This window comes from Hemitrygon akajei, unplaced genomic scaffold (assembly GCF_048418815.1).
Source record: "Hemitrygon akajei unplaced genomic scaffold, sHemAka1.3 Scf000115, whole genome shotgun sequence".
In the NCBI taxonomy this organism is placed as follows: Eukaryota; Metazoa; Chordata; class Chondrichthyes; order Myliobatiformes; family Dasyatidae; genus Hemitrygon; species Hemitrygon akajei.
Genome location: NW_027332001.1, coordinates 321,042 through 347,417, shown reverse-complemented (window position 1 = coordinate 347,417; position 26,376 = coordinate 321,042). Strand labels below are relative to the sequence as shown.

Sequence of the window (26,376 nt, the reverse complement as noted above, 5' to 3'; positions counted from 1 at the left end):
CTTACTCTTGTCACTAGTCCCAGCTTTAATTACTGGTTTAACCTGGTTATCCCTGGTACTGTTTTGGAAGTTCTTACTCTGGGTAAATTTAACCTTCTGAGTTAAAGCAAACATCTGCTAATCTAGCAGATGCCTGCAAAGTGGAGGCATCCTTTTCATTTAAATACGTCTTTATGTTATCATGGGCGCACCTTTTGAATTCTTCAATTAAAAGCAACACTTTCAAGCTGTTAAAATCATCACTTATATTTTTATATATGAACCAGCCATTAAAACACACAAACTTCTCATAAGCAAATTCCATATAAGTATGGTTCACAGATTTCCACAAATTTCTAAACTTCTGCCTGTAGGATTCTGGGACCAACTCGTAAGCTTTGAACACAGCCTGTTTCACTGTGTCATAATCAGCTGCTTCATCGATTGTCAAAGCATAATAGGCTTGCTGAGCCTTGCCCTTAATTACAATTTGTAAGAGAACAAACCCTCTATTGGGCACTTTAAACTCTGAGCAACCCACTCAGAATGCTGGAAGTATTTATCAACCACCGCCATGTCAAATGGAGGTACCAATTTAACTTCACAACTGGCCTCAAAATTATCACCAGCGTCTAAGGCTAGACCCCTTTGCTGAAATCTATCTTTTCCAGCTCGAACAGCCTCTGTCTTTCTGCTTCCTCCTTCTGTTTTTCTGCCTCTTCTCTCTGTTTTTCTGCCTCTCCAGCCTCAAACTGCCTCTGCCTTTCCGCAGCCTCCTTCTTTAATTTTTCTCATTTGTACGGGAGTTCAAGCACACTAGGTTTACTTTCAGGAAACACCTCCAACTCCTCCACTTTAAGCACACCCTCAGATACATAATGTTCAGCTATTATCCTCTGCATCTGTGCCCTCCTCATTGTCGATTTCCCCTTAGCAAGTTTTAACCTTTTAGCTCAACAACTCAATCCTTTTGGCGTCCTCCGATGCCTCAGAGGCTGGCACTTCCCGACATCTATAAGCATCCATTGCTGCTGATTTTCCACACAGAAATAAATCAAAAGGGATTTCTCCAATGAAATCGATAATTAATCAATACGCCACTAATCTGTTCATATCCTGGACGCCGGCCCCAATTTTGTTACAAACCGTAACGATTTAGAAACGAACTAGCAGCAATAGATATACGTGGAGTCTGTTTTTGATGCTAAAACTATCTTTATTAGAATCTACTTATAATATAGTAACTTAACAATGTTAACTTTTATTAATCTTGCTTATGTGTATATATGTGTGTAAATATAACTCCAAAACTATTGAGCTCGGGGGAAACAAGGCTTGGAGTCTTGAGATGGTAAAGTACGAAAGTTCAATTCAACAACAGAATAGGTGATGAGAGGGAGATATTTGTAATCCAGGGTCAATGTTGACAGAAGGCAAATATGTCGAATTCCACAGGTTCCATGGTGGTAAAACCAGAGAACAGTCACTGTAGATTTTATCGGTCTTTGTTCCAAATCCACATACAAATTACCACCTAAAGTGACTTGTCAAAAGTGGTATTGTCTTCAAGTGAATTACCACACCACACCCAGGCAAGGGTTAACACATAAGTGGTCTTCACAGGATACCCCAAATCAGATACACTCCCATGGATCAAAAGAGGTGACAACCACACATTCGATGTATGCTGAATCGATAATTAACCCACACCTGTGGGCATAGGGAAGTTCTAAACCATGAGCTTTGGCCATATTTCCCTTGTTTTGAACCTTCCATTTTTCCTCCTTTGTCTCCGTCTCACTCTGAGTGTCTGTGTCCTCGGTTAAAACTAAACAAGCTGCGAGCGATGTAAATAAGCTGCAAGTCTGACTGATTCACCTTCTTAATCTCTCTCTCTCTCTCAAAATGACAGTCCACAGTAAACGAAACCTAGGGAATCCTAACAACGGCCACTCCCCATTGTGAGCTGACAGGTGTGCCAGCAGTTGGGATGACTGAGCGAATCCTTTCCCACATTCTCAGCAGGTGAACGGCTTCTCCCTGGTGTGAACTCGCCGATGACTCTGTAGGTGGGATGACTGAGTGAATCCCTTCCCACAGACTGAGCAGGTGAATGGCCTCTCCCCAGTGTGAACTCGCTGGTGTCTCTGTAGGGCGGAAGAGTCAGTGAATCTCTTCTCACAGACTGAGCAGGTGAATGGTTTCTCCCCAGTGTGAACTCGCTGGTGTTTCAGTAGTTTAGATGACAAAGTGAATCCCTTCCCACAGTCTGAGCAGGTGAACGGCCGCTCCCCGGTGTGAACTCGCTGGTGTGCCATTAAGCTAGCTGAAACAGTGAATCCCTTCCCACAGTCTGAGCAGGTGAATGGCTTCTCTCCAGTGTGAACTCGCTGATGACACTGCAGGTTGGATAACAGAGTGAATCCTTTCCCACAGACGGAGCAGATGAACGGCTTCTCCCCAGTGTGAACTCGCTGATGACTCTGTAGGTAGGATGAATCAGTGAATCTCATCCCACAGACTGAGCAGGTAAACGGCTTCTCCCTAGTGTGAACTCGATGGTGTCTCCGTAGGGTGGAAGAATGAGTGAAACCCTTCTCACAGACTGAGCAGGTGAATGGCTTCTCCCCAGTGTGAACTCGCTGATGACTCTGTAGGGTGGAAGAGTTAGTGAACCTCTTCTCACAGAATGAGCAGTTGAATGGCTTCTCCCCAGTGTGAACTCGCTGGTGTCTCTGTAGGTGTGATGACTCAGTGAATCCCTTCCCACATTCTGAGCAGGTGAATGGCTTCTCCCCAGTGTGAACTCGCTGATGATTCTGCAGACTGGATGACTGAGTGAATCCCTTCCTACAGACTGAGCAGGTGAACGGCTTCTCCCCAGTGTGAACAAGCTTGTGTCTCTGTAGAGTGGAAAAGTGAGTGAATCTCTTCTCACAGACTGAGCAGGTGAACGGCTTCACCCCAGTGTGAACTCGCTGATGTGTCAGTAAGCGAGAAGATAAAGAGAATCCCTTCCCACAGTCCGAGCAGGTGAACGGCCGCTGCCCGGTGTGTACTCGCTGGTGAGCCATTAGGTCAGATGACCGAGTGAATCTCTTCCCACAGTCTGAGCAGGTGAACGGCTTCTCCCCAGTGTGAACTCGCTGGTGACTCTGCAGGTTGGATGACTGAGTGAATCCCTTCCCACAGTCTGAGCAGGTGAACGGCCTCTCCCCAGTGTGAACTCGCTGGTGACTTTGTAGTTCAGACGACCAAGTGAATCCCTTCCCACAGTCCGAGCAGGTGAACTGCCTCTCTCTGGTGTGAACCCGCTGATGTGCCATGAGGTCAGATGATGGAGTGAATCCTTTCCCAGAACTTCAGCAGATGACTAGCCTCTGCCCGGTGTTAATTGACTGATATGTCCAGAGGTGGGAAGACCAATTGAATCCCTTCCCACACACAGAACAGATGAATGGCCTTGCCCAGTGTGAACTCGCTGATGTACCTTCAGTTGAGATGACCGAGTGAATCCATTCCCACTGTCTGAGCAGGAAGGATATTTGATTGAATCCCTTGCTCTGCTTCTTAAATATCCAGACAGAGACAGCAAAACTCGCATGCCATGAGTGAGCTTTCTGGAGACAAATTCCTTCTCGTTTTGAACCTGTAAAAACATTTTCAAAATCCATCAATGGGTTTAGGACAACATTTCAGATGAGATTACATGAGTTGACAAGGTCTGATCTGGTATCACACTGTTACAGTGAGGTTCAACCCAAGTTGGACAGAGAAATCATCTCCTGACTGTGCAGAGTGCTGGTATCTGGAATGACCATCAATTCCCTGATGCTCTTCCTGTCTCTATAAGAATGGGGCATTTCTGCCATCTCCAATCTGTGCCTTGGCTCAGTTTTACTCTCTCCATTGGTATTATTCCCTGTTCCTGCTGAGCTGCATGGGTGCCTGGCCCCACAGTAACTGAAACAGTCTCACACAAATAGTCTCTTGACGTGCAGCTGGGATTTTCTTTTATGTATTATTAACTTAAAGTGCCACAGTTTTAATGCCATATAAAAAATTCCTGCTGAGATGAATGGTTGGTTCGCACAGCTGTTAAAAGGACTTATAGAGTGAATTTTTGTATTATTTTAGGTTCTTATCACAGTCCAACACTGAAACAGGCTCTTTGGGCCATCTGTTTTGTGCTGAACTATTTAAACTGCCCACTCCCATACCCCTACCATCCAGGCACCTACACGAACCTCTTAAATGTTGAAATTGAGTTTGCATGCACCACTCGTGATGGCTGTTCATTCCACATCCGGATGACCGTCTGTGTGAAGAAGTTTCCCCTCATGTTCCCCTTAACGTTTCACCTTTCACCCGTAACCCATGGCTTCTGGTTGTAGTCACACACCATCTCAGTGGAGAAAGCCAGCTTGCAGTTACCTCCATCAAAATCAAGTCTCCCCCAAATCTCTAATTTTCCAAGGAATAAAGTCCTGACCTGTTCAATCTCTGCTTATAACCCAAGTCCTCCAGACCTGGCAACATCTTTGTGAATTTTCTCTGAACTCTTTCAACCTCTTTTACATCATTCCTGTAGGTTGGTGACTAAAACTGCACACAATACTCCAAATTAGGCCTCACCAATGTCTGCTACAAGTCAACATAACATCCACTTATTGTTGCCAGTACTTTCGTTCATGAAGCCCATTGGGCTGAAATCTTGCTTTCAATCACTATCTAACTGTGACACCACTTTCAGTGAATTAAGGACTTGTATTCCCAGGTCTCTTTCTTCTACAACACTCCTCCATGCCCGACCAGTCACTCTGAAAGACCTCCCTTGGTAGGTCATACCAAAGTGCAACACCTCACACTTATCTGCATTAAATTCCATTTTCCATTTCTCAAACCATTTTCCCAGCTGGTCCAGATCGCACTGCAAGCCATGATAGTCTTCCTCACTGTCCACTACACCACCAATCTTGGTGTCATCCACAAATTTGCTGATCCAGTTAACCACACTATCATCCAGATTACTGATATAGATGACAAACAACAACAGATAAAGCACTGATCCCTGTGGCAACCACTGGACACAGGCCTCCAGTCAGAGAGGCAACCATCTGCTACCACACTCTGGCTTCTCCCAAAGACCGTGTCTCATCCACTTTACTATCTCATCTTGAATGCTGAGTGACTGAACCTTCTTGACCAAACTCCCAATGAGACTTTGTCAAGTGCCTTCCTCAAGTCGATGTAAACAACATCCATTGCCTTGTCTTCATCCACTTTCTTGATAACTTCCTCAAGTAGCTCCATGAGATTAGTTAGACATGACCTACCATGCACAAAGCCATGCTGTCTATCCTTAATCAGTCCACATCGATCCAAATACTTATATATCCGGTTCCTGCACATATGTTCTAATAACTTTCCCACTACTGATGTCAAGCTCACTAACGTAACATTTTCTCATTTATCCTTAGAGCCCTTCTTGAACAGTGGAACAACATCGGCTGTCCTCCAATCCTCCAGTACCTCACCTGTCACTAAGGATTATTTAAATATCTCTGCTTGGACCCCGACAATTTCTGCACTTGTCTTCCACAGGGTCCTAGGGAACAACTTGTCAGGCCCTGGGGATTTATCCACACTAATTTGCCTTAAGACAGCAAACACCTCCACCTCTGTAATCTGTACAGGGTCCATGAAGTTGATGCTGCTTTGCCTCACTTCTGTGTCCATCTCCTGAGTCAATACGGATGCTAAACTACTATTTAAAACCTCCCCCATCTATTTTGTCTCCTGTATAGATTACCATTCTGATCGTCCAGAGTGGGCATGTTTCTGTTCTGACCTTCTCCATGTTTCTGTGACAGAGAAGCTGGCCAAACCTGACTGGAAGGGGAATCTGGTAGGAGTGACGATGGAGCAGCAATGGCTGGAGTTTCTGGGAGCAACTCAGGAGGTGAGTGATAGACACATCCCAAAGAAGTGGAAGCATTGGAAAGGCAGGAGGACACAACTGTGGCTGAAATGAGAAGCCAAAGCCAACATAAAAGCCAAAGAGAGGGCAAACAAAAGAGCAGAAACTATTGGGAAGCTTTTAAAAACCAAGAGAAGACAACTGAAAAAATTGTCCGATGAGCTCACAGTGTGGAATTATGATATTGTAGTCATTAATGAGTCTTGGTAGCACCCAACAGTCTGAGGCATTTAGAGGAACAAAATATCCAGGGCCTCAATATCTCTTGAAAACCAAGGTTCCCTGCACCAGTTACCTTTTAACTTTTAGTTTTGCAGGCACGTACAAACTCTACACCTGCAAAATTTCACTTCTGAAGAACTCCCACTCACCAAGTACACATTTGCCAGAAAACAGCCTGTCCCAATCCACATTTGTCAGATCCTTTCTGACGCCATCAAAATTGACCTCTGTCCAATTTAGAATCTCAACCTGTGGTCCAGACCTCTCTTTTTCCATATTTACTTGGAATCTCATGGCATTATGATCACTATTTTGTGTCACCAGCCCTGGATCATTTCTTAACAGTTATTGCACACTTCTACATTGGGAATTCTACATCCCGATTAAGGGCACATTTGACAAACTCTACCCCAACGAGTCCTTTTACAGTATGGGACTCTCAGTCAATATATGGAAAATTAAAATCACTTAATATATCAACCTTTGTTTCTTGGCATAGTCTGCGATCACTAGAGAAAAAATTGTCCCTCTAAATTCCTCAGACTGTCGGCTGGAACTAAGTTCCGGTCATGGCTACAATGTCACAATATATGGTCCATACATACCGGTTGTGTGGTGAAAAAAACACAACAGTGCCTCTTTCACGTCAGAGCATTGAAAAGTTTGAAATGAGGATCTAAATCCTAAGAACTTTCAACAGGGTTACAATTGAGAGTATTGTGACTGGCTGTGTCACTGCCTGGTATGGGGACTGTACTTCCCTCAGTCGCAGGACTCTGCAGAGAGTGGTGCGGACATCCCAAAGCCAGGACCAGCAGGCTCCGGGACAGCTTCTTCCACTAAGTCATCAGACTGATTAATTCATGCTGATACAACTGTATTTCTATGTTATGTTGACTGTCCTGTTGTACATACTGTTTATTATAAATTACCATAAATTGCACATTGCACATTTAGTCAGAGACATAATGTAAATATTTCTACTGCTCATGTATATGAAGGATATAAGTAATAAAGTCAATTCAATTCAATTCAATTCCATTCACCCCCTCCATTATTTGTTCTGTCATTCTGGCTCCCTCCCTGCCTGCAACTTTAGTTTAACTCCCCCACTAGCACTTGCAAGCCTTACCACTAGGATATTAATCCTCTTTTAGTTATGTTCCCCTAACTATCGAATCCCCTATCACACCTTTGACTTACCTCTGCCAGATAATTCCTCCCCCAACAGTTTCTAAAGTGGCCCACCTGTTGTTGTGTGGGTGGCCACTAGAGTACTCTGCGATGGATATTTAACCTCATTCCCCTTCCTGACTCTCTCCCAGTTTCCTGTGTCCTGCACCTTGGGTGTAACTCACCTCTCTTCATGTCATATCTATCACCCCTTCCGACTCCCAGCTGAACTGGAATTCATCCATTTCATGTTCCAGCTCCTCAAAGTGCAGGGTTGCAAGCTGCAGCTGGATGCGCATCTTGTAGGTGAGGGTATCAGGGACACTGAAGGTCTCCCCACCTTCCCACCAATGTTCCCTCCAATTTGTAATCACCAGTGTGCACAAAATCCTTGTGCTGTGCAAATTTTTGCCTAGTGACAACAATATGTACACTCTGAATTTTATATAGAGAGGTATTTATTTCTACAGCTAGCAAATCACTGTTAATAAGCACTTTGATCTCCTCTGGGTTTCACCGACTTCATCCGCACTCTAACACAGCCTATGTAACAGGCCTGCAGCAGTACTGAGGGATTTTCTCGCCAATGCTTTTGCACACCATATATACATTGGTAGGCAAAAGTTTGGGCACCCCGGTCAAAATTTCTGTTATTCTGAATAGTTAACTGAGTGGAAGATGAACTGATCTCCAAAAGTCATAAAGTTAAAGATGAAACATTCTTTTCAACATTTTAAGCAAGATTAGTATATTATTTTTGTTTTTACAATTTTAGAGTGAGAAAAAAGGAAAGGAGCACCATGCAAAAGTATGGGAACCCCAAGAGATTTGAGCTGTCAGATAACTTTTACCAATTACCTTTTTCATTACCTTGTTAGGGCTATGGCTTGTTCACAAACTTCATTAGGAAAAGCCAGGTGTTGCAAATTTCAAAGCTTTATAAATACCCTGACTTCACAAACCTTGTCTCAACAATCAGCAGCCATGGGCTCCTCTAAGCCCCTGCCTAACTCTCTGAAAGTTAAAATACATGATGCCCACAAAGCAGGAGAAGGCTATAAGAACACAGCAAAGTGTTTTCAGGCAGCCGTTTCCTCAGTTCGTAATGTAATTAAGAAATGGCAGTTAACAGGAATGGTGGAGGTCAAGTTGAGGTCGGGAAGACCAAGAAATCCTTCCGAGAGAACTGCTTGTAGGATTGCTAGAAAGGGAAATCAAAACCCCCATTTGACTGCAAAAGGCCTTCAGGAATATTTAGCAGACTCTGAAGTGGTGGTGACACCTGCACAAATATGACCTTCATGGAAGAGTCATCAGAAGAAAACCTTTCCTGCATCCTCACCACAAAACTCAGCATCAGAAGTTTGCAAAGGAACATCCAAGCAAGCCTTATGCATTTTCGAAACAAGTCCTGTGGACTGATGAAGTTAAAAAAAGTACTTCTTGGCCACAATGAGCAAAGGTATGTTTGGAGGAAAAAAGGTTCAGAATTTCATGAAAAGAACACCTCTCCAACTGTTAAGCACGGGGATGGATCGATCATGCTTTGGGCTTGTGTTGCAGCCAGTGGCACGGGGAACGTTTCACAGTTAGAGGGAAAAATGAATTAAATTCAATACCAGCAAGTTCTGGAAGCAAACGTCACAGCATCTGTAAAAAAGCTGAAGATGAAAAGAGGATGGCTTCTACAACAGGATAATGATTGTAAACAGACCTCAAAATCCACCATGGACTCCCTCAGGAAGCGGAAGCTGAAGGTCTTGCCATGGCCCTCACAGTCCCCCGACCTAAACATCAACGAAAATCTGTGGATAGACCTCAAAAGAGCAGTGCATGCAAGACGGCCCAAGAATCTCACAGAACTAGAAGCCTTTTGCACGGAAGAATGGGCAAAAATCCCCAAACAAGAATTGAAAGACTCTTAGCTGGCTACAGAAAGCATTTAGAAGCTAGGATACTTGCCAAACGGGTTGCTACTAAGTACTGACCATGCAGGGTGCCCAAACTTTTGCTTTGGGCCCTTTTCCTATTTTGTTATTTTGAAACTGTAAAAGATGGAAATAAAAGAGTAATCTTGCTTAAAATATTAAAGAATGCATCATCTTTAACTTTTGCCTTTTGGAAATCAGGTCATTGTTTTACTCGCTTAGCTAGTCACAGGAACAGAAATTTTGATTGGGGTGCCCAAACTTTTGCATATCACTGTATGCAATTTTCTTGCTAAATGGTGCTTTAAAAAGTTGGACTTCCAAATATCACTCCTCTTCTTCCCACTTGCAAATTATCCAGCAACTTTTGCATCACCACAATGCATACAGGTAACACCAGTTTCTGTATTTTACATAAATATTTCCCCTGAACCCTCCCTCAGGTGACTGACAATGATGAACTCGGTGATGACAATCCCAATGAATATGAAGGGAAGGGCAGTAGACGGTCTCAAAATCCACAATGGACTACCTCATGGGGCACATGCTGAAGGTTTTGCCATGGTCCTCACAGTCCCCCTGACCTAAACATCATCGAAAATCTGTGGATAGACCTCAAAAGAGCAGTGCATGCAAGACGGCCCAAGAATCTCACAGAACTAGAAGCCTTTTGCAAGGAAGAATGGGCAAAAATCCCCAAACAAGAATTGAAAGACTTTTAGCTGGCTACAGAAAGCACTTAGAAGCTGTGATACTTGCCAAAGGGGTTGTTATTAAGTAATGACCATGCAGGGTGCCCAAACTTTCGCTTTGTTTGCTTTCCCTTTTTTGTTATTTTGAAACTGTAAAAGATGGATATAAAAGAGTAATCTTGCTTAAAATATTAAAGAGTGTGACATCTTTAACATTTGCCTTTTGGAAATCAGGTCATTGTTTCACTCGCTTAGCTATTCACAGGAACAGAAATGTTGACCAGGGGTGCCCAAACTTTTGCATGTCACTGTATGCAATTTTCTTGTTGAATGATGCTTTAAAAAATCGGACTTCTAAATATCACTCCCCTTCTTCCCACTTGCAAATTACCCAGCAAATTTTGCATCACCATAATACACACAGGTACCAGTTTCTCTATTGTACATAAATATTTCCTCTGAACCTTCCCCCAGGTGACTGACGGTGGTGAACTCAGTGATGGCAATGAATATGAAGGGAAGGGCAGTAGTCTGTCTCACTGGAGTCTGGCACATTTGTGATCTGAAAGCTACTTGCTGCCCAGGGCAAAGTTGTTTGATATCATTATGTACCTAGAGAGAATGGGCCAAAACATGTCCTCACGTGTAGAAAACTCCAGAACAAGAGCAGGCAGAACAAGCAACACACACAAAATGCCGGAGGAACTCAGCAGGCCGGGCAGCATCTATGGGAAAGTGTACTAATGCAGAGTTCCTCCGGCATTTTGTGTGTGTTGCTTGGATTTCCAGCAGCTGCAGATTTTCTTTTGCGGCGGTTGGATGCAGAACAAAGGTGATTTTCTCAACAGCTGATAGAAAGATTTTGTTCTCTTTTTCCGAGCACCTAATCCTTGCATTCAGATAGCTGGAGCTCAGCTCTGTCTGTGAGATCTATCTGCTCCGGTTCCCTGATTAGCCGGAAGCTCCCCGGGGCCCGTATACGGATCTTGGGGCTGAGAGATAGGATAAAGACCTGGTCTGTACCGAGTTTGCGGGCCACAGTCTCCGGTTCTCACAGCAATGGTCACTCAATTCGAGTCGAAAAAGTCCTTACCTTTCCGCTCCTCCCGACATTTTGTATACTGCGCGCATGCGTAGTTATCGGAGACGGCAGCAACACTGCGCCTGCGCATTTGATCGGTGCTTATAACGACAGCGAAATTTTTCACGCACGGCTTTATGGGTAATCATGGTGCCATTAAAATTTTCTGCAAGCACCTGTTCCATTTCCAGATCTCAGTTTTTTTGTGTGTGTAGAAAACTCAGCAGCTTTTTTAACGCAGAAAGCGGCTCCCATAATCGATACGCTCAATATCAACAGGCATTTCGTGTATCTAATGCCAAAGTACAATCCTCTTACAAATGCAGATGTGAAACAAAAGAGATTCTGCTTTTGCTGGAAATACAAAGACGCATACACACACAATACTGAAGGAGCTCTGCAGTTCAGGCTGCAACTAAGCAGAGGAGTACACAGTCTAGACATGCTGAAGGGGCTCGGATTAAATGCTGCCCATTTATTCCTCTCCACATTTGCTGACTGATCTGCTGATTACCTGCAATGTTTTGTAGAAATTAACCATTTTGTTTTTCAATTAACCAGTTTCCAAATGTTTCTCATCTTTCATTCATAGCCACATCCTGCTGGTCTGGTTCCTCTTCCTCCTCCTGCTCGTAACCTCCAGACCCCATCTCTTTCCGGAGCCCCAAAGCCCTGACTCAGGCTGGCAACACTTTGATTTCTGACTCTGCTCCATCGAAGATTCACTCGCTAGTCTGCTGTCAGACTTTAGAGGTGCATTGCAACAGCCTAGGTGTCTGAGGCACAGTCCTTTGAAATTGGTGAAAATGACCCAAAATTTGAAAAGAGCAGGGAAAAAGGAGTTTAACCACCTTCGTCCAGAGCCATGGGGAAGATCAAATACTCAGCGAGCTCATCGTGTTAATTAGCCTGGGGAAAATCATGCAGGAAATTCATGCAGGTGTATAAGATGATGAGAGGCATTGGTCGTGTGGATAGTCAGAGGCTTTTTTTCCCCCCAGGGCTGAGCTGGCTAACACGTGGAGGGCATAGTTACATACACAACGCTGGAAGAACTCAGCAGGTCAGGCAGCATCCGTGAGAAAGGAGTAGCCAAAGTTTCAGGCCGAGACCCTTCATCAGGAATGGGGGGGAAGAGAGGGCCGAAGGCCAGTAAAGAGGTGCCTGGTGGAAAACCAATCAGAGAAAAGATAAAGGGGGAGGGGATAAGCATGAAAAGGGGTGAGGGCATCGTTAAGGTGCTTGGAAGCAGTTCAAGGGAGGGGTCACAGATAGTGATGGGTGTGTGGACTGCCCTGCCAGCGACGGTGGTACAGACGGGTACAATAGAGTCTTTTAAGATAATCTTAGAAGGTACATGGAGCTTAGGAAAATAGAGGTTTCTGTGGTAGGGTAATTCCAGGCATTTTCTAGAGTAGCTTACATGGAATGAACAACATTGTGGGCCGAAGGGCCTGTAATTTCTGCAGATTTCTCTGATTCTAAGAAATTCAAGGGATATCTCTTCTCCCACGGAGCCGTGACAAGTTGTAACAGGGAGAGTGAGAGATAAATTTTAAAATACTGATATGGAACACAAACATGAGCAGGGAGCAGATGGACCGAGTGGCCTCTCTAGTGTACATTGTGAGTTTGGCAGTGACAGTAAGTAGCTGCGACATGGGATTTGATACAAACTGATTTATCGTTCACAGATCCACAATATTAAACACCAGTCCAGTTTAAGGCTAACATCAGCAGAACAGACTCCTCCAATGCTCAGTGACCAGGGTTCAGTCCTGGGTGCGATGAGCAGCCGCAAGAACTGCAGAATCTGTCAGTAACAGTCCCTCATGAACCTGCAGCTGCCTTCAGTCACCGTGATGGTTAAACATTTAACTCGGAGCTGATTTGAACTTCCTCCCTGATGTGAAGTTGCTGGTGTTGCAGCAGCTGGGGTGATTGAGTAAAACTCTTTGCTCACTCCGGACAGAAATGTGGCCTCTATTTATTGTGAACTCACCGGAGCACCACAAGGTGGGTTAACTGAATGAGTCTCTTCGCACACACGGAGCAAGTGAACGGCCGTTTCCCAGTGCAAAGCTGTAGGTCACGGTCTTCGGTCTCGGCCCGAAATGTTCACTGTTCGTTTTCACCGATGCTGCCCAGCCTGCTGAGTTCCTCCAGCATTTTGTACGTGTTGCTTTGCCCACAGCATCTGCAGTGTACTTTGTGTTCAAGCTCTGGTGAACTGAGAGATACAGCGGATCAAACGTGCTGTTGTGTTTGTGATTCCCATACACAAATCCTTTGAATTTTGTACAGTGTTAAAGGTTTATAAAGCACGTCAGTGGGTGAAGGACAACATTTCAACTGAAATTATTTTAGTCGCCATGGTGCCTACTGATAAAAACAGGGTCACAGCTCAAAACAATTTGGAGGAACAAAACTTCATCTTCTAACTGGCTACAGTTCCGGTATCAGGCAGAGTATCAAACCCTCTGCTTCCCTCTCTGAATCAAAATGGATAATTTCTCCCCTTCATCAGTCTGTGACTTGGCTCAGTTTGTCTGTCTCCTTCGCATTCTGAGCATGCGCCACACACACACACACACACACTGAGATCACATTTTATTTACACGGCTGTGACTAGAGACTTTCTGATTATTATGTCCCTCCCGGCATTTGACGGTGGTAAACTCAGAGTCAGCAATGGTATTGATCCTCAGGAGTAGATGATTAGGCTTTTTCGTTGGAGATCGATAAACTGCCGGTAGTGTGTGTCTGGATGAGTGGGTCGTTTTCAGACTGGAAGGAGGTAGCGTTTGGAGTACCCAGAGATCAGTCCCTGACCACAGTTGTTCACAGTTTAATGTCCTGGCGGAGGCAGCGAGCTGTGAGATGTCCCAGTCTGCTGGTGACGCAGAAAGAGTGGAGTTGGGGGTGGGAAGGCTATTCACAGGCAATTTCGTAGCTTTGCAATCAGTACATAGTGCACTGTGGGGCTGCAGTGGCGGGTTCCAATCTGCTAATTACATTTGCTGACGGCACTACATTGATCCGCCGGATCCCAAATAATAACGAGGCAGCTTACAGAGAAGAAGTCATCACCCCGACGCAGTGGTGTCAAGAAAACAACCTCTCCCTCATTGTGACAAAAACAAAGGAGCTGGTTGTGGATTACAGGAGGAATGGAGACAGGGACCAAATTCAACATTTACAAGTCTGTTATTGATACAAAATGCACATTTCAATATTGATCATGACACAATGTTCTTTAAATATTGTTAATGACATAAAACATATTTATGGATTGTTACTGACAGAGAATCGTATAACTTGTGTTCCGTGTGTTATCTGAATGTACTTGCCTGTGATGCTGCCACAAGTCAGTGTTTCTCTGTACCTGTACCTTCCCGTACTTGGCAATAAATTCAACAGTACCTGAGAAATATCAGCGAGATTTGATTAGCGATGATCACCTTGGCAGCTCGGTAGGTCGAATGTCTGAGACAGTACACTGTTAAATGCAAAACCCTGAACAGTGTCGATGATCAGAGGGATCTTAGACTCCGATTTCATCGCTCCTTGAGAGAGACTGCACAGATTGATCGGGTAGTTAAGAAGGCAAATGGCATGGTTGTCTTTATTAGTTGAAGCATTGAGTTCAAAAGTCGGGAAGTTGTGTTGAGGCTGTTACGATCCGGCGGTCGTACTGTGACTGTTTCTTTAAGAGCGCCGGCGTGAGGAGGCGGGACTATGACGTCAGTCACAGGCTGACAGCGGTAACTGTGGACTGAACCATAAGAGAGAGAGCGATCTGCAGACAGGCAGTCGGCCAGTCTAAAGAGAGAGAGAGAGAGAGACTGGAAAAGCTGATCGCTTCAGTTAGTCGCAGCTGAGGCTTGGAATTCTCCTATGCCCACAAGAGTTGGTTGATCATCGGGACACGGAACCACAACGAATGTGTGTGGCTGTCACTTCGTATAATCCATATAATTGTGGAATATTTTGTGTTAACCCTTGCCTGGGTATGTTGTGTGGTAACCCCTGGAAGACGGTATTCCTGTGACAGGTCACTTGCGCTGATAACTCGTATCTGGACGGATTCAACGGAAAAGACCTTCGTCGACGGTTATTTTGAAGTAACGGCCGTTTCTGTACGTTTCACCCTGGATTACAAATATCTCTCCTGCTATTTATTCCGTGGATTACTGAACTTCCTACTTTACCATCTCAAGACTCGAAGCTTTGTTCCCTCAGGCTCGATAGTCTGTGAATTATATTGACACATATATACACATAACACTGTTAACTTTCTTTTATTTCGTTGTTACTATATTATAAAGTATGATGAAGACCATGGAGCGGCTGATAATACAGAATCTGAGGCCACAAACCAGGCACGCCCAGGATCCTCTTCAGTTTGCGTATAAGGAGAAGTTGGGAGTGGAGGATGCTATCACGTATTTGCTGCACAAATCACTCTCTCACCTAGAGGGGGTCAGTTGTGCTGTGAAGATTACATTCCTTGACTTCTCTAGTGCCTTTAACACCATCCAGCCCAAGATCTTAAGGCACAAACTAACGGAGATGGGAGTAGACTCTCACATGGTGGATTGGATAGTGGACTACTTGACAGATAGACCTCAGTATGTGCGGTTGGGAGACTGTAGGTCTGACACGGTGGTCAGCAGCACAGGGGCGCCGCAGGGAACCGTACTCTCTCCGGTCCTGTTCACCCTGTACACATCAGACTTCCAATATAACTCGGAGTCCTGCCATGTGCAGAAGTTCGCTGATGACACGGCCATAGTGGGGTGTGTCAGGAATGGACAGGAGGAGGAGTATAGGAAACTGATACAGGACTTTGTGATATGGTGCAACTCAAACTACCTGCGTCTCAATATCACCAAGACCAAGGAGATTGTGGTGGACTTTAGGAGATCTAGGCCTCATATGGAGCCAGTGATCATTAATGGAGAATGTGTGGAGCAGGTTAAGACCTACAAGTATCTGGGAGTACAGTTAGACGAGAAGCTAGACTGGACTGCCAACACAGATGCCTTGTGTAGGAAGGCACAGAGTCGACTGTACTTCCTAAGAAGGTTGGCGTCATTCAATGTCTGTAGTGAGATGCTGAAGATGTTCTATAGGTCAGTTGTGGAGAGCGCCCTCTTCTTTGTGGTGGCGTGTTGGGGAGGAAGCATTAAGAAGAGGGACGCCTCACATCTTAATAAGCTGGTAAGGAAGGCGGGCTCTGTCGTAGGCAAAGTACTGGAGAGTTTAACATCGGTAGCTGAGCGAAGGGCGCTGAGTAGGCTACGGTCAATTATGGATAACTCTGAACATCCTCTACATAGCACCATCCAGAGACAGAGAAGCAGTTTCAGCGACAGGTTACTATCGATGCAATGCTCCTCAGACAGGATGAAGAGGTCAGTACTCCCCAATGCCATTAGGCTTTACAATTCTACCGCCAGGACTTAAGAACTTTTTAAAAGCTATTATTAATGCTTTTTGAGATAGTGATTTAGATGCATATCATATTTTTTACTGAGTTATTGTATGTAATTAGTTTTGCTACAACAAGTGTATGGGACATTGGAAAAAAAGTTGAATTTCCCCATGGGGATGAATAAAGTATCTATCTATCTATCTATCTATCTATCTATCTATCTATCTATCTATTTATCTATCTATCTATCTATCTATCTATCTATCTATCTATCTATCTATCTATCTATCTATCTATCTATCTATCTATCTATCTATCTATCTATCTATCTATCTATCTATAAATAGATACTAATAAAGAGAGTGGTTTTAAGATCAAAACCAGACATCCAGTGTGAACTCTATTGCTGCTGGTTCGTTTCTAAAACGTTACAGTTCGTAACACAGTTATATAAGACTAGTTCGACCACATCTGGAGTGTTTCATACAGTTCTGGTCGCCCCCATTCTCGGAAGGATGTCGGGGCTTTGGAGAGGGCACAGAAGAGGTTTACCTGGACACTGCCTGGTTTAGAGGGCATGAGCTAAAACGAGAGGCTGGACAAACTTGTGTTGTTTTCTCCAGAGCGGCGCAGGCTGGGTTGAGACTGGATGGACGTTTATCAGTTTACGAGAGGAATAGATAGAGTGGACAGACGATATATTTTTCATGGAATAAAAATACATTTTAATGAAATGTCTAATACATTTAAGGTGAGAGGAGATGTGAGCGGCAATTTTGCTTCTTTCCACAGAGTAGTGGGTAGCTGGACATCTGTCTGGGGTGGGAGACCAAAGCGGCCACGTGATCCCGTTTCCTGTTCACGTTTCTCTGCAGATCTGCAGCATCTGCGGGTCACTGCTCTACGTGTACCTGTAGCTTCATCTTTCCCCGTTCAGACAAGGCAGTGAGATCCGGATCTGTCACGTCCTCTCGTTGTGGTGGACAATATGGATTTTTTTTTCGGCAATACTTTCAGCATGTTTCATTTCACTGTTTTTATCTGCTGATGTGCTGTCAATGTTTCTGGGTGTCTGACCCATTTATGTGAGAATTTAGACTTTTGTATTTATCTGCGCTTCTCATAAATCTCTATAGTTCATTTAAGCTTCACTCCACTACTTCCAAAGCAACAACCCAGTCAGTCAAATAGTCGACACAATTAAAATAGTTTATTACTTCTTTTTTAATGTTGTACTATTTATATAATTTAACTATGTGATATTTATATTCTTATATTAAATCACAATTGTTAAAATCTATGGTTATGAATTAGGTTCTGATGCTGCCGCGTGGACAACGAATTTCATGACACATGCCGGTGCTATTAAACCTGATTCTGATATTGATATTGGAGACCCACCACCGGTCACCTGATCCCAGTTACCGCAGATCGTAATGAGAGATTTGAAGCGTTTTCTATTCCTTTGCATTCCTCAGAAATGACAACAGTTCAGTTTCCTTCTGAGGTTCCAGCAGAAGCTCAGTCTGTCTAATATTTCCACACAATTAAAATGGGGAATTTGTTTATTCTTATCACGTACTGAGACACAGTGAAAATCTTGCCTGATGTACCATCCACACAGATCGATACATTGCAACAGTACATTGAGCTGATATACGACAGAACAATAACTGTAACAAAGTATTGTGGCTGCAGAGAAAGTGCAGTGCAGATAGACATATGGTGCAGGGTCACGTCGAGTTACATTGTGAGAACGAGTCTATTTTATCATTCATTTGGCCTATAACTGCAGACAGGAAGCCGTCCTTCAGCCCGGTGTTACGCACCTTAAGGCTTTTGTATCTCTTCCCCGATGGGGGAGCGGGTTTGCAGCAAGAATGTCCAGGTAATGAGGTTTGTTGTGTACATGGCCTGCTTTTCCGAGGCAGGGGAAGTGCAGGAAGAGTCCATGGAGGAGAGGCTTGTTTCTCTGATGTTCTCTGCTCTCCAAAGTTCTCTGCAGTTCCTTACAGTCATGGGCAGAGCAGTAACCATACGAAGGCGTGAAGTATCGACAAGGAGCTCAGAGACCTCGGCCTTCACCCTGCCTTGTGTAGCTGGATCCTGGACTTGCTGTCAGATCGCCGGCAGGTGGTAAGAGTGGGCTCCATCTCCTCTGTCTCTCTGACCCTCAGCACACATATCCCACAGGGTTGTCTCTTTTGCCCCCTCCTTTACTCTCTGTGCACCCATGACTTGTGTTGCCACCCACAGCTCCAATCTGCTAATTAAATTTGCTGACAGCACTACATTGATTGGCCTATTCTCAAATAATAACTTTCAATCAAATATCTCCTGACAAGGCTCGGTCCAAACAAACTTTTCACTCTTCTTCAGGAGATTACTCAGAGGAAGAGCGATACCAGCAAAGTTCTTACAGAACTTACGATAATATCCATCCATTCCCAGAAACCTTCTAAGAGCCTTCTCAGCAGTCAGAATAGGAACTTGAGAAATTGTCTGAACTTTTGCCCGAACAGGAATCAACTTGCTTTGACCTACAACATAGCCAGGACAGGTCACAGTGGCATGGCCGTATTCACTCTTAGCTAAGTTAACTGTAGGGCTGGCCTGGGAAAGCCTATCAAACAGCTTTTCTGCTGCAGAGATATGCTCTTTCCTAGTGTGACTCCCTGTGATTAAGTCATCAATATAGGCATCTGTGTTCTAACCCTCGAATTACAGAATCAATCATTCTCCGGAATGTTCCTAGAGCATTTTTCATTCCAAATAGCAAAACATCGTATTCATACAACCCAGAAGGTGTCACAAATGCAGAATTTTTTTTTTCACCTCTGTCTGTCAATGGAACACACCAATACCCTTTCAACGGATCAATCTTTTTAAGAAATTCGTGTTTCCAACCTTATTGATGCAATCATCCACTGTAGGGATAGGATAGGCATCTGTTTTTGTTACTGCATTTGCCTTCCTATAATCAGTGCAAAATCTAATACTCCATTACGTTTGGGCACAATAACGCAGGGTGAGCTCCAATCTGATGCCAAAGGAGTAATAATATCACTTTCTAGCATATATTCAATTTCTTGCTCAGCCAATTGACACTTTTCTACGTTCATGCGATATTGGTGTTGTTTAATTGGTTTGGCTTGACCGATATCTACGTCATGTACTACGACCATGGTTTGCTTGGGAACATCGAGAAATAAATCTTTAAACTTCAGAATTAATTCCTTCAGCTGTTGTTGTTGCTTTGGCTGCAGGTGACCCAACTTGTTATCAATGTTTCCTAGAACAACTGAGTTCATTAGCCTAACTGGGACCACGTTTGGCTTTTGAAAATTCTCAGACAAGTCAATTGCTTCATTCTCAGGGTTGCCAGATTCATATGTTTTGACAACAACACTCACAGATGGAGCCTGCTTGTCAAAATAAGGCTTTATCATATTTTTGTGTACGACCTGTGTTAGTTTACATCGGTCGGGTGTTTTCATAACATAATTCAGATCATTAATTTGAGAGACTATTTCATACCGTCTATTGAATTTCACCTGAGCTGGATTCATAAGCATTGGAGATAAGGCAAGCAGCTTATCCCGCACCTGATATTCTTTTTCGCGGGCTCACTTATCAAACCAACACTTCCTTTTGTTTTGAGAAATCTTTAAGTTTTGTTTTGCTAGACTACAGACGGTGTAGTTTATTCTTGAACTTCTAAACATAGTCTAACAAGTTAACATGTACATCCCCATCTATCCACTGTTCCTTTAACAAGGTCAAAAGTCCCCTTGCTCTATGACCAAACACAAGTTTAAATGGACTAAAGCCCAGTGATTCCTGTACTGAATCACTTACTGCGAAAAAAAGCAAATGTATTCCTTCATCCCAATCTTTTCCTTTTTCAACACAGTATGTCTTAATCATTGTTCTGAGGGCAGAATAGAATTTATCTAAAGCCCCTTGTGATTCCGGATGGTATGCAGACGATGCAATTTGTTTAGCTCCCAGTTCATAAACTACCAGCTGGAATAATCCAGATGTAAAATTACTTCCTTGACCGGACTGGATTTCTTTAGGCAAACCAAATAAAGTAAAAAAAAACTTGGTAAGAGTCTTCACCAGAGTTTAATATTTCTTTAATATTTCTAAGAGTTATTACCGCTGGGAATCTGGATGCAGTACACATAATAGTTAGCAGATACTGATGGCCAGCTTTAGTCTTTGGCAATGGGCTAACACAATCCACTACGAATTTTGAAAAGGGTTCACCGAATGCAGGTACAGGCCGGAGTGCGGCCACTGGGGTGACCTGCTGGGGTTTACCCACAACTTGGCAAATGTGTCAGGGCTCTTCAAAAGGTCACAACATCTTCCCTCAAATTAGGCCAATAAAATTATTTCATCATTCTGTTTACAGCTTTATTCACTCCAAAATGTCGACGTAAGGGTATACTGTGGGCCAAAGTTAAAATTTCAGCCCTATAAACTTTAGGAACTACAACTTGGTGAACAATTGCCCATTCCTCACTCGCTGGTATAGCAGGTGGCCTCCACTTCCTCATTAACACTCCATCCTCGAGATAATACCCTACTGGCACTTTCTTAATCTCATCATCTGAGAGAGCTGTTTCTTTTAAAGCTTGGGGTCTTGGTTCTGTTCTGCTATAAACTCCTTCCTGGACAGGGGGAAGTCTATCTCATCAGTCTCACTACCTGAATCCTGATGAAACAATGAAGGCAGAAAGTCCCTGACAGGTAATCATAACCGGAATCCCGATTTTGGCTATCATAGGTATCAGAATCATGCTGCACAGAACCGTCTGCGTCGGCAGACTTTCTAGCCATACATTGAGTTACTGCGCAGGAAGGATAAATGTTAAAATCCATCTGTGGGTCGTCAGTGGTTGGCTTAGTTGTCAACAGCACTGCAGGAACAACTTTACCATCTGCCAGGCCATTCCCTAACAGCAAAGTAACATCTCCCACCGGTAAACTGGAGCATAATCCGATTTTAACAGGTCCCAAAACCAGCGCTGACTGTAAAGTTACCTTGCACAACGGCATGGAAACCACACCGCCCCCAATGCCTTTAGTAAGACTTACCTCACCAGTGTTAGTCTCATCACCAAACTTTAGAACGCTCTCTAATATAAGTGACTGAGAAGCCTCAGTATCTCGAAGAATCTTCACTGGTACCAGGGATGACCCTTCCTTTACTAATACAAACCCATCTGACATAAAATGATCGAATCCCTTCTTAACTCGGTCAGACCTCTCAGTCCTGAACTGAGACTCAACAGAATGTTCAGCATCCTGTGGGTTTATAGGTGCTTCAACATACTGATCACATGCATTTGGGACTGCCTCCTCTTCCTTTTTCTTATTCAGGTCAAAACAATTAGCCATCACATGACCAGCTTTCTTACAATAGTAACAGGTAAGACCAGAATATTTCTCCTTCAACTGTTTCCCTTCATCCTTACTCTTGTCACTAGTCCCAGCTTTAATTTCTGGTTTACCCTGGTTATCCTTGCTACTCTTTTGGAAACTTTTATTTGGGATAAACTTAACCTTATGAGTTAATGCAAACTCATCTGCTAATCTAGCAAACTCCTGCAAAGTGGCAGCATCGTTTTCATCTAAATACATCTTTATGTCATCAGGGACACACCTTTTGAATTCTTCAATTAAAACCAACTTTTTCAAGCTGTTAAAATCATCATTTACATTTTTACATGTGCACCAGTGGGTAATACACACAAACTTCGCTTAAGCAAATTCCATATAAGTCTGGTTCACAGATTTCCTCAAACTTCTAAACTTTTGCCTGTATGATTCTGGGACCAACTCGTAAGCTTTGAGCACAGCCTGTTTCACAATGTCATAATCAGCTGTTTCATCAACTGTCAAAGCAGAATAGGCTTGCTAAGCCTTCCCCTTAATTACACTTTGTAAGAGAATAGGCCGATCTTTTTTTTTGATTTGTTAAGAGGAGTTGAGGTTTCTTGATTATATTTATAACAGCGTAACATTCTACTTCAAGTCAAGTCACTGTTATTGTCATTTCGATCACAACTGCTGGCACAGTACATAGTGAAAATGAGACGTTTTTCAGGACCATGGGGTTACATGACACAGTAAAAAAAAAACTTATCTGATTTTCACAATATATATTTGTTTTGCTGTTTATACATCTTTCGTATTATCTGTTTGCTAAAACCTCATCTGATTTGTATTTTTTATTGGAAAATCAATAAAAAGATTGAAAAATGAATGAAATGAGAATAGGCCCACCTTCTTTTGGCCACTTTAAACTGTGAGCAACCTTCTCAAAACGCTAAAAGTATCTAACAACCTCTGCCTAGTCAAACGCAGGTACCAATTTAACTTCCCGACTGGCCTCAAACTTATCACCAGAATACCTTTCCTGCAATCTTTCTATCCTTTTCAGCTCGAGCAGCCTTTGTCTTTCTGCTTCCTCGCTTTGTTTTTCTGCCTCTCTACCCTCAAATTGCCTGTGTCTTACTGTAGCTTCCATCTTCAATTTTTCAAATTTCTACGGGAGCTCAAGATCACGAGGTTTACTTTCAGGAAACACCTCCAAATCCTCCACTTTAAACACACGCTCAGATACATAATGTGCAGCTGTTATCCTCTGCAACTGTGCCCTCCTCTTTGTCAATTTCACCTTAGCAAGTTTTAACCTTCTAGCAAGGCTCAACAACTCAATCCTTCTGGCGTCCTCTAATACCTCAGAGGTTGGCGCTTCCACATTCCTATCAGCATCTGCTGCTGATTTTCCACACACAAATGAATCAAATGGGATTTCCCCAATGGAATTGATAATAAATCAATCAATACGCCCCAAATGTGTTCATATTTCGGATGCAGGCCCCAATTTTATTACGAACCATAACGCTTTAGAAACAAACCAGCAGAAATAGAGTTCACACTGGAGTCTGGTTTTTATGTAAAAACCACTCTCTTTATTAGTATCTACTTATTATATAGAAACCTGAGCAAGATAAACAAAAGTTAACAGAGTAATGTGTATATATGTGTGTAAATGTAACTCCCAAACTATTGAGATTAGGGGAATCGAGGCTGGGAGTCTTGAGATGGTAAAGTATGAAAGTTCAGTTCATTCACGGAATAGGTGATGAGAGAGATGTTTGTAATCCAGGCTAAATGTCGAGAGAAGACAATTATGCCGAATTCCACAGGTTCCACGGTGGTAAAACGAGAGAACAGTCGCTGTAGATTTTATCCGTCGTTCCAAATCCACATACAAATTATCACCGAAAGTGACTTGTCACAAGAGGTATTGTCTTCGTGAATTACCACACCACACCCAGGCAAGGGTTAACACATCAGTGGTCTTCACAGGATACCCCAAATCAGATCCACTCCTATGGATCAAACGAGGTGACCACCATACATTCGATGTACTTTATGATGAATCGATAATTAACCCACCCTTGTGGGCATAGGAAAGTCACAAATAGTGACCCTTGGCGACTAGTTCCTTTGTTTCAGCTGTTCCATTTCTCCTCCTTCGTTTCTGGCTGACTCTGAGTGTCTGTGTCCTCGGTTAAAACTAAACAAACTGCGAGTGACTTAAACAAGTTGCGAGTCAGACTGATTCGCCTTCTTAATCTCTCTCTCTCTCTCTCTCTCTCTCTCTCTCTCTCTCTCTCTCTCTCTCTCTCTCTCTCTCTCTCTCTCTCTCTCTCTCTCTCTCTCATAAAATAACAGTCCACCGCAAACGAAACCTAGGGATACTTAACAAAGACTACTCCCCATTGTGAACTGACTGATGAGCCAGCAGTTGGGATGACTGAATGAATCCGTTCCCATATTCTTAGCAGCTGAACGGCCTCTCCCCAGTGTGAACTCGCTGATGACTCTGAAGGCTGGATGACTGAATGAATCCCTTCCCACAGACTGAGCAGGTGAATGGCCTCTCCCCAGTGTGAACTCGCTGATGTCTCTGTAGGTGGGATGTCTGAGTGAATCTCTTCCCACATTCTGAGCAGGTGAACGGCTTCTCCCCAGTGTGAACTCGCTGATGACTCTGTAGGTGGGATGACTCACTGAAACTCTTCCCACATTCTGAGCAGGTGAATGGCCTCAACCCAGTGTGAACTCGCTGATGTCTCTGTAGGCTGGATGACTGAGTGAATCCCTTCCCACAGTCCGAGCAAGTGAATGGCCTCTCCCCAGTGTGAACTCGCTGATGTCTCTGTAGGTGGGATGACTGAGTGAATCCCTTCCCACATTCTGAGCAGGTGAATGGCTTCTTCCCAGTGTGAACTCGATGATGTACCAGTAAGTTGAATGACTTAGTGAATCTCTTACCACAGACGGAGCAGGTGAACGGCTTCTCCCCAGTGTGAACTCGCTGATGACTCTGTAGGCGGGATGACTGAGTGAATCTCTTCCCACAGACTGAGCACGTGAATGGCTTCTCCCCAGTGTGAACTCGCTGATGACTCTGTAGGCGGGATGACTCAGTGAATCTCTTCCCACAGACTAAGCGGGTGAACGGCTTCTCCCCAGTGTGAACTCGCTGATGACGCTGTAGGTTGGATGACTCAGTGAATCTCTTCCCACAGACTGAGCAGGTGAATGGCTTCTCCCCAGTGTGAACTCGCTGATGACTCTGTAGGTTGGATGACTCAGTGAATCTCTTCCCACAGACTAAGCAGGTGAACGGCTTCTCCCCAGTGTGGGCTCGATGATGTACCAGTAAGTTGGATGACTTAGTGAATCTCTTCCCACAGATGCAGCATGTGAACGGCTTCTCGCCAGTGTGAACTCGTTGGTGTGTCTGTAGGTTGCATGACAGAGTGAATCTCTTCCCACATTCTGAGCAGGTGAACGGCCTCTCTCCAGTGTGAACTCGCTGATGAATCTTTAGGGTGGATGACCGATTGAATCCCTTCCCACAGACGGAGCAGGTGAACGGCTTCTCCCCAGTGTGAACTCGCTGGTGTCTCTGTAGATGGGATGAGTGAGTGAATCCCTTCCCACATTCTGAGCATGTGAACGGCTTCTCCCCATTGTGAACTCGCTGATGACTCAGTAGGTGGGATAGTTGTGTGAATCCCTTCCCACATTCTGAGCAGGTGAACGGCTTCTCCCTAGTGTGAACTCGGTGATGACGCTGTAGGTTGGATGACTGAGTGAATCTCTTCGCACAGACTAAGCAGGTGAACGGCTTCTCCCCAGTGTGAACTCGCTGATGTCTCTGCAGTTTGTATGAAAGAGTGAATCTCTTCCCACAGTCTGAGCAGATGAACGGTCTTGCACCAGTGTGAACTCGCTGATGACGCTGTAGGTTGGATGACTGAGTGAATCCCTTCCCACAAGCCGAGCAGGTGAATGGCCTCTCCCCAGTGTGAACTCGCTGATGACTCACTAGGGTGGATGAGTGAGTGAATCTCTTCCCACAGTCCGAGCAGGTGAACGGCTTCTCCCCAGTGTGAACTCGCTGATGACTCTCTAGTTTTGATGACTGAGTGAATCCCTTCCCACAGACTGAGCAGATGAACGGCTTCTCCCCAGTGTGAACTGACTGGTGTGTCAGTAGGTGTGATGACAAAGTCAATCCCTTCCCACAGTCTAAGCAGGTGAATGGCCGCTCGCCAGCGTCAGTTGACTGATGTCTCAGTAGGGGAGTTGATTTAGTGAATACCTTCCCACAGACCGAGCAGGTGAACGGCTGCTCTCCAGAGTGAACTCGCTGGAGAGCCATTAGGTGAGATGACCGAGTAAATCGTTCCCCAAAAATTCAGCAGATGACCAGCCTCTGCCCAATTGAAACTGACTGGTGTGTGCACAGGTGGGATGACCGACTGAATCCCCTCTCACACACAGAG

The 26,376-nt window shown here is 44.1% G+C and overlaps 1 protein-coding gene across 1 annotated transcript; it reads right to left on the bottom strand.

Moving 5' to 3' along the window:
- Positions 1-720: 720 nt before the first annotated feature.
- Positions 721-26,252, bottom strand: LOC140723498 (uncharacterized). Its single transcript, XM_073038064.1, has 2 exons — positions 24,370-26,252; positions 721-3,273 (listed from the first exon to the last, which is right to left on the bottom strand). The coding sequence occupies exons 1-2, from the start codon at positions 26,250-26,252 to the stop codon at positions 1,998-2,000; spliced, it is 3,159 nt and encodes a 1,052-aa protein (XP_072894165.1). The 3' UTR covers positions 721-1,997.
- Positions 26,253-26,376: the final 124 nt, after the last annotated feature.

Coding starts and splice junctions, on each gene's coding strand:
- LOC140723498 (XM_073038064.1), bottom strand. CDS start 26,252: ATGGCTCTCCAGCGAGTTCACTCTGGAGAGCAGCCGTTCACCTGCTCG. Junction 3,274..24,369: donor GTTCACACTGGGGAGAGGCC/GTTCAGCTGCTA, acceptor CACCAGAGAGAG/GCAGTTCACCTGCTCGGACT.